This window comes from Terrapene carolina, unplaced genomic scaffold (genome assembly GCF_002925995.2).
Source record: "Terrapene carolina triunguis isolate 2854851 unplaced genomic scaffold, T_m_triunguis-2.0 Scaffold136, whole genome shotgun sequence".
Taxonomy (NCBI): domain Eukaryota; kingdom Metazoa; phylum Chordata; order Testudines; family Emydidae; genus Terrapene; species Terrapene triunguis.
In genome coordinates, this window is record NW_020664487.1 from 7,074,783 (window position 1) to 7,085,617 (window position 10,835).

At 47.3% G+C, this 10,835-nt stretch overlaps 1 protein-coding gene across 1 annotated transcript; it reads left to right on the forward strand.

Annotated features, from left to right (window-relative positions):
• Positions 1-165: 165 nt before the first annotated feature.
• DCTN6 (dynactin subunit 6) lies at positions 166-10,084 on the forward strand. The gene is made up of 7 exons (XM_026653352.1): positions 166-241; positions 2,325-2,389; positions 4,099-4,204; positions 5,531-5,619; positions 6,520-6,567; positions 8,622-8,764; positions 9,628-10,084. The coding sequence occupies exons 1-7, from the start codon at positions 219-221 to the stop codon at positions 9,724-9,726; spliced, it is 573 nt and encodes a 190-aa protein (XP_026509137.1). The 5' UTR covers positions 166-218; the 3' UTR covers positions 9,727-10,084.
• Positions 10,085-10,835: the final 751 nt, after the last annotated feature.

Consider the following 10,835-nt stretch of genomic DNA (forward strand, 5'->3'; position numbering starts at 1 on the left):
TGCCCCCCGCCAGGCCCCGCGGTAGGCAGGCCCCGCCCCCATCCCCACACCGCCCAGGGGCGGGACCGCGCCCACATGGGGGCGAGCGCGCAGAGCGACCCCCTGAGCCGCCCCGGCCCCGCCCCTCTCCCGGCCAGGGAGGCCAATCGAGCGCTGACGCCGAGAGCCGCCCCCCCGCCCGGAGCGCAGGCCGAGCAGTCGCTGGCCGATCGGGGAAGATGGCGGAGAGGACGCAGAGCAGGTGAGGGGGCGGCTGACACCCCGGCCCGGGCGAGCGGTCACGGGGCAAACGCCCGCCGCTGGCCCGAGCTCGGCCCCGCTCCCCGGGTCTCCCCCGGCCGCCGCGCCCCACTCCCCGGGTCTCCCCCGGGCCTGCGCGGGTCTCCGGGCTCCGGCAGCTCCCCGGAGCTTGGCCTAGTTCCGCGTCTCTCAGGCTCGCCACCCCCGGGACGGGGGGTCACGAGTGCGGGCCTGGGGCCCGGCCCCACGTCCCAGGGGCCCCCCGAAGCGCGGTGCCGGGCCCCAGCCCGGGGCAGCGGGGCTCGGGCTGTGGGCGATGGCGGAACCGGGTTTCTGTGCCCGGCGGTTTGCGGTGTGATTCTGTGGGGGGCAGGAGACAGCGGCGGGGCAGGGGCCGGGCGCTGGTTCTGTGAGCCGCCCGGCTTTAACGGAGGCCACACTTGGGGATACGCAAGACCCATCCAGCCCCTGAAAGGGGCGCAGCAGAGTCTGTCTGGAAACCCCGAGACCCACTGGATTCGGGGACTTCCTGGTGTCCGGCCCTGGTGTCCATCATTCAAGGAAGATGTTCCTCCGCTCAGGAGGGTTCGGAGAAGACCCCTGAGAATGATTAAAGGACTGGGAAACGTGCCTTGTAATGAAAGATGTTTCCAATGTCTTCTGGGAAAAGTTCTCGGAGTGCTGGCCCTGTGAGTTAGGGGTGTCTGAAATGCAAGCAGGTCGAAGAGAGGGGGTGGTTGGTGGAAGAAACTCTGGGGCTTCAAGCCTTTCCTGTTGATGGAGGAAGAAGCGCCCTAGCCAGGGAGCACCCCATTTGCTTCTCTTTCTCTAACGAAAGAGCTGTCCCACTACAGTTCCCTTCCCCTGCCAGGAAAAGGGGGGAGGAAAGCGACCCCTGCACCTCACTATCTCTCCCATATAGGGTGTGGGGAAGAGAGAGAATACACAGGTATTGCATAAACGCTGTCTCTAAGTGTCCTTAGACATCCATCCTGTAGGACATTCCATTGGGTTTTCTAAAATTCCACAGGTTAGTCAGCACCTGAACCTCCCCCCCACCCACCCCCAACGGTATATATAGATTCTCCATCTTGGTAGAAATTGGGATGGGGAATCCAGAGATGTGCCACTGCATGGCCTGACTCACTGTGTACATATACTTTTGTTTGGCTGGTCACAGTCCTGCCTGCAGATGTGAACTTGTTTCAGGTCCATTTCTTGTCGTGTTCACTTTCTTTCTAGTCCCATCCTATCTGTGGATGCTGAAGTGCTGCATTATCACACAGCCTCAAGACCTGAGTCTGATCAATATTAAATACTACTACTGTCTCCCATGCCATCTCAATGCAGTTCAGTGTCTCCTTTCTTTGTGTGTGAATGAAATGTTCCCTGTAATCACATGACTCAGACTTTTTGGCTCATCTCTGTTTAGTTAGTGCTGCAGAGATGAGAGGAAATGCAAAACAGGTGTTTATGAATCTAGAAAGAGTGGCTATTTTTATCTTTCATTTCTTGGCAGAGGATAGATTTAAAAAATTCACATTTAGAGCCCCGAGGATTTTTCTCATTGGTTTATACAGTTATAAATTGGGATGCTCAAGTGTCTTTTTAAATGTATGTATGATCTTGTGAACTGTGGAACTCAGTGAAAATGTTGAGAGTATAGGTGCAAGTTGGATGGAATCCGTTAGAACAGGGGTAGGCACGGGTGCCGAAGGTGGCACGAGAGCTGATTTTCAGTGGCACTCACACTGCCTGGGTCCTGGCCACTGGTCTGGGGGGCTCTGCATTTTAATTTAATTTTAAATGAAGCTTCTTAAACATTTTAAAAACCTTATTTACTTTACATACAACAATAGTTTAGTTATATATTATAGAATTATAGAAAGAGCCCTTCTAAAAACATTAAAATGTATTACTGGCACGCGAAACCTTAAATTAGAGTGAATAAATGAAGACTCGGCACAGCACTTCTGAAAGGTTGCCGACCCCTGCGTTAGAACAAATCTACCCAGCTTTCTTAGGCTTCTTTCTTGGCCTTAAAAAGCGTTATGTTTATTTCTTTTAATAATTTTTGGTTGCAGTGTGAAGATTGCTCCTGGAGCTGTTGTCTGTGTGGAAAGTGAAATCAGGGGAGATGTAACTATCGGTAAGAGAGATTACAGTGCTGCTTCTTTTGTCTTGTTCTTCCCCAGAAGCACTGCCCTATTGAATTTGAATCAGTACTTCTGAAAACAGAAGGTAGTGTATGGAGCCCCAGGTCTCTGGTAGTCAATAACTACCCAGGATTTAGTGACAGAAGACCATGTGTTTTCCCAGTAAGTTATCTGTGGAATGCTTGGGCCTCTGTGGTGGAAATCTAGCCTGAAGTGAAGACTAGTGCAGTAAATTCTGTCTTGGTGTCACAGCTATCAATATTTCCTTTGACACAATGAAGACCTCGGGAGTGGCACATGCAATCTGACTCACTGTGAAATGCATTAGACATCCTGTCACAGAGCACCCACTTGCAGTGCCCTCACTGTCTGAGCTGCTCACGAGTCATGAATATATAGTTTAGACTAGAGGGCAATTTTGAAGAAAAGTGGTAGGTTTCAAACTGGCTCCGCTTTCATACACACGCGCATAATTTACACACAGTCCTATTGAAATCCATTGGACTAGTCACATGCATAAAGCTACTCATGTAAGCATTTGCAGGAGTGAGAGTTAAATTCTTTCTTTTTTTGTTCTTTATATTATGGTACCACAGTTCGCATAGTATAATTCCCCACAGAAAACCTTTGTTTACTGAAAGTTCAGGGTGCATGCACATATCTGCATGAAGTCTGCCTTTCAAGAATTAGTGGGGTCCTGTTGTGTTTTAAATTGGAAACCCAAGAAATGCTGAATTAAGCTTGCACTGTCAAACAAGAACACGAACTCTGGCCCTGTCGAGATGTCAGCCTAACACCTCTTCTTGCAGAGTATCAAAAATGTGCATCACAGAACATTGCTTTTATCATTTGATTCATGTATATACATCTCTAGTCCTAAGCCCCCAATCCACCCAGCTTTTCTGCAGGCAGATTCCTGTGCATGTGCAGAACAGCAAGCAGGATCAGTGCCTGGCCTTTGCTTTTCTCATGTTCTTTAATTTCTGGACTGGGCACATGAATCCTGTATATGGAGACATGCCATCTCTGTGTGTAATGGCCATTGGAATTGTAGGGTTCAGTTCTCTATGTATGTCGCTTGGCAGGATTAGGCCTCTAATACAGAGTGAGCAGTTATTGCTTTCAGTGTGCTTTTTGCCAATCAGAAACTTGGGCCGAGGAAGGAATCTTGTATTTGTCTGACCATAAAGAGTTTCACATAGCCCACCCACTACCCAGTTCAGGTTGTAGTAGTCTAGCTTTCCTGGGGTCACTGATAAAATGAAACTGTTGTGGGTGGAGATAGGGGTGTGCGCATATTTATTCAGGCCGTAGCTATAGGAACAGGGCTAAGATTGCTTGGCATTCTTATTTGAGAAGCACAGCCTGAACTGTTTCTAACATTTAGATTTTGTTTTGAATTCTGACATTCTTGAATGGTGATACTCATTGTCCAAGGACATACAGAGAGACTGGCAGATCTGGTCCCAGGCCAGTGCCTTAACCACAAGTCCATCCTGCCTCTCAGTTGAGTTAAAATGTATTTTTCCTATGTTTCGGCTAATCATGTCCATGTCCCTTTCCTTTGTTTCTGGAATTCTTGTGGTGTTGAAACACACATGACACATCTTCAAATGATTTCCCCGCTTGGAGCCTTCTCTCTGATTTTAGTAATATCAGTTGTTTAGATTCTGCTAGTAATAAGCTTATCTTGTTTCCACAGGACCTAGGACAGTGATTCACCCTAAAGCGCGAATCATTGCAGAAGCAGGACCAATAGTGATTGGTGAAGGCAATCTCATAGAAGAGCAGACACTGATCATAAATGGGTTAGTAAGAATCTTTCCAATGCTGCTGAAGACACAAATATCTATGTTTAATACCATCGCTGGCAGTCTCAGCAGGCGGCTCAGGACTGAAAGAACATAGAAGATAGATTATCTCTTAGCCCTAGAATTTGTCCCTCCAGATTGGGGCAGTGAGTGGGAAACCTCAGCTGTGGCTCCCTGTGTTGTACCTGTTCTGGGTTAAGCAGAGGACTGGAGTCTCCTGAGCTGTCACTCTAATTCATTTACCAAAAGTGGGGACGCTTGCCACAGCTGCACGGTATTAGCTGTCTGGAACCAGTTATAATCTTTGGGGGCAGGAGAGAGCTGGCCCAGGTTTCAATGCAACATTGGGCCCTAAAACTCTCTCAACCCAGTACTGCTATCATTGTAGACTCTGATCTGCCCACCTCCTCAACCACAAGGTCATGTTTACATGGCCTGAGAGGGAGAGAAACCTTCATCACCATGTTAGAAACACAAATTATTCCCATTTGTGCTTGTAAAATACATTTGTCACTTTGTCTAGAAAAAAAAATTTGCCTGCAAAATTCTTCCCTCAGCTTCATGATAAAAATGGGAGATACGCCGCAAAAACCAGACGGTCAACCCTTTTGAACTAGCTAGCTTTAAACGTTACAGCACGTTCCTGGAGATTTGTCTGGAGCGTAGGTAGGGCCGGGGCTTGCAGCTTTTGCCTTCATAGCAGCATGGTGGAGCAGCAGTCACACAGCAAAGCTGCGGTCCGTAAGTTACTATTGCCTGCTTTGTGTTCTCCTCTGAAATGGCCTCTCGGAGAGGCCGTATAAGGATGTTATGATTTAGGAAACAGTCCTCTTCATCCCTCTCTGTGTCCTCAGTATGTCATCACTACTGAGATTCAAAAACTGGTTTTGAGCTTGCTGTGCTGAATTTGAGGTTCATCTCAACCCTCACAGCAGGCTTGAGGTCAAGACAACATTTTACAAAAGTTTCGAAGCTCATTAGAAATGTTTCCATGGTTATTTAAAGTTCCAGTTTTTCCAGCTCTCCTTCAGACTAACCCCTTCCTCTGCTCTGTTTGTATCTTAAATGCTGCAGCATTCAGTGACTGCATGGGAATCTAGAAACTGACTAGTCTCTCTTCATTGTCCAGGCTGGGAGAAATGCACAAGTAAACCAGCAACTGTATGTTTAAAATTAAATGAGATTGTTTAAATGGGTAGGATTTAATAATCTAAAATGCTGTAGAGGTTCCAGGGAAGGACCCTTTGTCCTTTCACTTGATCTCTAAGGAGACACTACCCTTTGAATGTCAAGTTCTAAATGTATTCTTCAATCCTCTTGCAGATATCCTGAAAATATTTCACCAGACATGGAGGAGGGGGAAGCAAAACCAATGGTCATTGGCACCTATAATGTTTTTGAAGTTGGCTGTTGTATCCTTGCTAAGCAGTGATGTAAAATGCAAACTTGAAAATGTTAGTATTCTATATTTTCAAAGCACTGTACAAACGTTAACTGTCATTCCATTCCTGTGAGGCAGTTAACTTTTATTCCCCTTTTACAGAGGGGAAAAAAGGACGCAGAAGAGTTAAGTGATTTGCCCAAGTTAACACAACAAGTCAATGGGAGAACAAAGATTAGAATTTGGGGCTTTGAAGTCCCTTCCTTAGTCCATTAGCTCATGTAGCATCTCATGATGAGCTACCTATGTGGGACTTGTATCCAAAGATTTTGTTTGTATTTCGTGTCAGTCCCAAGGGTTTTGTTTGTATTCTGTGTAAGTCCTTACATATCTTTTTTTACGCCAGCTTGGGAGCTAGAAAGAAGAACCACAAGGAAAACAAATATGTGCACTGGCCGCAACCTGCTCTCGTTTGCAGCGTTGAAGGATTTGGAGACAATTTGTGTTCAGTCAGAAGAGGACGACTCTTGTGGTTTGAATTTGAAACTCAAGTTAGTCATTTGAAAACACACATCTTTGTATGAAATAACATGGGGGCTTTATAGCTTTCAGGACACAGGAAGCACAAGATCTTTCTGGATTCAATGTGACTAAAAAGAAAAAGGTGAAATATTAGGCAGCAGTAATTTCCCACACGTTGTCAAACTATAGGCCTTTCTGCGTGTCTTGTTGGAATACAATAGCCAGAACTTCAGTGTCCTCCCTAAGCAATGAAAATCAGTGCAGGACACACACGCGTAGGACCATGAGCACCTTCCTTGCTTCCTGAGTTGTGGGTTTGTTTTTGAAGGAGGGGTTATGTGGGTATTTGTTGGTGGGAATTTGAGATACGGGCTTAGAATTATATATTTTCTTTAACTATAACTTGTAGGTTCACAAGCAATGAAAATGGGAGATAACAACGTAATTGAATCAAAAGGTAAGTGTTACTAATTGTGTCTTCATGCTGAAATCATCAAACACTTCTTTGGCAGGTTAGATGCCTGTTTCATTATGTTGTGTTCTGTTAAAGCCAGGGGGTTTATGTACTTGCCTGTTGCGTAAGATCTAGTACAGGGGTCTCCAACGTGCAGCCTGCAGGCCACATTTATTTCCTGCGGCCCGCCATAGATGCCGACTCCACCGGCAGCCAAGCTCTCCCCTCCCCCCCCGAGCACGCCGTGGCCCCCCCTGAGCACACCACATCCCTGCTCTTCCGCCTACCTCCCAGCACTTGCCTCTGCCAAACAGCTGTTTGGCGGCGCTTAGGACTTTCCAGGAGGGAGCGGGGATGCGGTGCTCTCAAGGGAGGAGGCGGAGAAGAGGCAGGGCCGGGGTGGGGATTTGGGGACGCGGTTGGAATAGGGGCAGGGAGGGGGTGGGGACTTTGGGGAAGGGGTTGGAATGGGGGTGGGGAAGGGGTGGGAAGAGGCGGGGCCTCACGGACTAGACGAGCAGTCTGAGGTATGAAGTTCAGCATGTATGATTCTTTGCTGTGAGCAGTTGGGAAGAATGTTTGTTAAAAGTGGCAACGTATTTTGTATGAATAGTTACTTTAAAAAGTTCCTGCCGTTATGTTGATAGATTGTTAGTGTAGATCATCATCAGTGTTACTGATCACATAAGGAATAGTTACAGGTGTTTTATTGTATTGAAACCCCTCTTCGTATTACCGTTTTAAAGAAGCTAATATATTGACTTTTAATAGCATACCATATTACTCTTCATTTTTTTTTTCATTTTTGACTATACGTTTGTATCGTATGAAAAGGTTTCAGTGATGCGGCCCTCGGGCCAATGTACTAGTCCTCATGTGGCCCTCATGGTGATTTGAGTTTGAGATCCCTGATCTAGTGCAGCATTGCTTTGGCATCTGTTAAGTCTTCTCTCAGGCCATGTGTACAGTAGGAGGGAAAGGGGCAAAGGTGTGCTTTTTAACATGGTAGCTGGTCAGGGTAAACCCTGGTCAGGAAGCTGACCAAGCAGCATGTGTTAAAACTACAACTGCCTTTGTCTGCACTAGAATTGTAACATGCTGGTGTTAACACCACACCTTTTTTCCCAGTGGACTATCCCCTACCCTTGCAAGGGGGTGGACTACATTATTGAATGGCTTATGCCATCTCTAACCCCTGTGATTCCAGTCAATTAGCAGCATTCCCATTTGAAAGCACAGAGTCCAGCAATTTGAAAGCAACGTTTAATTGGCCTTAAAAGTGGTGAAGAGGGACCGAATGCAGCGGTGGCTTCTGTTCCTGCTGCAGAGTTACTGAATTGGGATCAAAAGAGTTTCAAGTGCATTTTCTAATGACTTTGACTTTTGGATGCTAGTCTATGAAAGCTAAACTTCTGTTGCCTGCAGGCTGTTGGAGGACATCTCCTGATACTTGCACAGATATGAAACGGAGATTGGTAACCAAGGGAGACGTGGGAGTGAAATGAAGACTAAGTTGGGCTGTGCCCAGGATTGGGAAGGGGCTCAAAGATAGCATGAAGCCAGCTGTGTGGCACCCCCCCGCCCCCTTGGGTGCTGCAGTGAGTGCACCTCCCAGGATTATTGACTCACTCCAGAGCAGCTGTGTGCACACTCGGTAACTGTGAATGCAGCTTCCTCCCTGTGAGACTGAAGTGATATACATTAGATTTGATTTGCATGTTATATAGAGGATCTGTGACAGGGTCGCAGGGAAGGTTTTCCTGCACAATCGGATGAGGAAGCGGCTGAGTTGCCCTGAGAGACCAGGGCATGGAAGTGCGAGCACTGTGCAGTTACGTGAAGGGAACCGAGTGGGAGGCAGTCTATTGGAGCAGGCGTGAAGGCTGGTAGAAGTCAGGATAGAGAGGGCTGGGCAAGCAAAAGGAGTGTTTGAGACCAGGATGGCAGTTTGAATGTGTGTGACTATTGCCCGTCCTGGCTCGCAGCAGTCTGGTTGCTTTGATTGTCTCTGCCTCCCCCTTCCAGCCACGGCAAGGGTTTTTTTCTCTGTTTTGCAGCCGTTGTTGGTCGGAATGTGATTCTGACCAGTGGCTGCGTCATCGGGGCCTGCTGCAACATCAACACGCATGAAGTGATCCCGGAGAACACCGTGATCTATGACGCGAAGTGCCTTCGCCGAGTGCAGACCGAACGGCCACAGGTGGGTGTCCTGTACTGCCAGGGCATGCGGTCTGCCGCTCCTCGCTGAGCCACGCAGTTCATTTCCATTCAGCTGAAGCAGGCACACTACTCCAGGGGAGAGAAGAGCTGCTAAACATGGGAACCGGGAGGGGGAAGCAAAGGCTGGGAGCCAGATTTGCAGAGCTTCCTTCCAGCAGGAATACACACTGTGTCACTCCAAAGAATGGCCCTCCTCAGCAACCCTGCATAGTCCCTCTGGGGCAGCAGCCAGTGGCCCCCTTTGAGGTTCACTATTCTGCTCTTCCGGGAGCACATTTAGTCTTGACAGCTTCTTAACCAACTATACTCTGGTCCTTCCCTGGGAGCTTCAATTTCATTTCCTTCCATACAGTTGGTTTGCAGTATGTCAGAATTCACTGGGCCGGACTTTGAAAGCCTGTCACCTAGAAAATATCTGGAGTGTGTCTCCCCCTAGCTGCCCAATACAGCATAGACATATGCCTTCTGCACTCAGGTTAAGCTTCTGTGCATATGCCCCTTTACATGCCTGTGTTTAACCGTCCAGCCTTTTGTCTCCATAACTTGCAGTGCTGTTACAGTAATCCAAGTGCCTTGGCCCAGGACCTCTCTAAAGCATGTTAGTGTCCGGGTGCCTTGGCTTTACACAGATTGGTGCCGGTCCCACAGTTGGCTCTGCACTGTCAGACTCCTGCATTGGGTTGGAGTGCTGTGGCATCAGTGGAGTCTGCCCATACAGATCTTGGGGCAGGATTGGGGTCTAAATTAGGTGCCTTGCTTACAGAGCCAACTCCACTGTGTTTAACATGCCTTTGTTTCTTACCCCTTGCCAGTGCTTGTCTAATTATATGTTGTTCCTTCTAGCCACAAACACTGCAGCTGGATTTCTTGATGAAAATCCTGCCAAATTATCACCATCTAAAGAAGACCATGAAGATGACATCTACTCCTGCAAAGAGCTGAGCGTTTTCCCCCCAAGGTACCATTCCCTCATCTGCAAAAGGAGTTGATTTGGGAATTTCCCCTCCATTTCTAGCACTCCATACACACAGGAAGTAGCTGATCTTCCTCATGTGTTCCATTCGGAGAAAACGGTTTTTGTTTTTTACTATTTATATTTAGTAAAATATCTGGATCTGAAGTCTGATTGGCGGGTGCCTTGGTATAATATTGTACACAATTCCTTCTGGATAATAATGTCACCAGTTACTCTGGTGATGTAGGACAGAAATTGTCTTTCAAAGGGGCACAAAAGTGGCAGATGATTAGAAAATATTTCACAGCTTATTTTATGCTATTAATAAAGGTGTTACCCTCCCAACTTTTTCATTTTAATGGTCCTATTTACTATTGGCTGAAAGTCTTCAAGATGAATGTCAAAATGACTAGAGGCATCCTGGCCTAGCAGGGAGAGCCAATAATACCAGTTCTTATTTACTGGTGTTATGTTAGCACCTCCAGGGGCTCACAGTTTGTAGTCTAAATAGATTAACTCCTGTGCTCTTATCTCAGCTCTGACATTGCCCCCTGGGTGGTGGTGGTGGAAAAGGCACTTGGTTTGCCTAAAGCGACAGAGTCCTGTGGCACCTTATAGACTAACAGACGTTTTGGAACATGAGCTTTCGTGGGTGAATACCCACTTCATCAGACGCACGTGGTGGAAATTTCCAGAGGCAGGTATAGTGTTTGAGGCAGCTCCTCCATTCATTTACTGTGATGCTGCCCTGACTCTTATGGCCTGGCAGAGCCTCGAGGACGTCTCCTATTCTAGTGGGGCGGGAGGAGGAGGGGGAGAATGGCTGGCGAAAGGTTTCTGCTGTTTGTTTTAAATAGACTTCAGAAATTTCAAAAACATCATTCAATGTTCAGTCTTTCTGAACCAAAGCCCCACCTCCGATCCCTTCTGATTGACGATTTAATACCTTTGTGTTAAACGGTGTGTTAGAACACTGGAAAGAAGTTAGTTCAGGAAATGGTGTATTCGATAATCAATGAGTTGTTCTGACACTGTTTCTAAAACAAAAGGATCCCTGTCCTGTGTGTGTACTGAACCGTGTCAGCACTTACGGGGA

Bases quoted from the DNA above. Each gene is read 5' to 3' on its own strand.
- DCTN6 (XM_026653352.1), top strand. From the start codon at position 219: ATGGCGGAGAGGACGCAGAGCAG. The intron at 242-2,324 runs GTGAGGGGGCGG...TTTTGGTTGCAG, and splicing joins GCGGAGAGGACGCAGAGCAG to TGTGAAGATTGCTCCTGGAG. The intron at 5,620-6,519 runs GTATCCTTGCTA...TATAACTTGTAG, and splicing joins TGTTTTTGAAGTTGGCTGTT to GTTCACAAGCAATGAAAATG.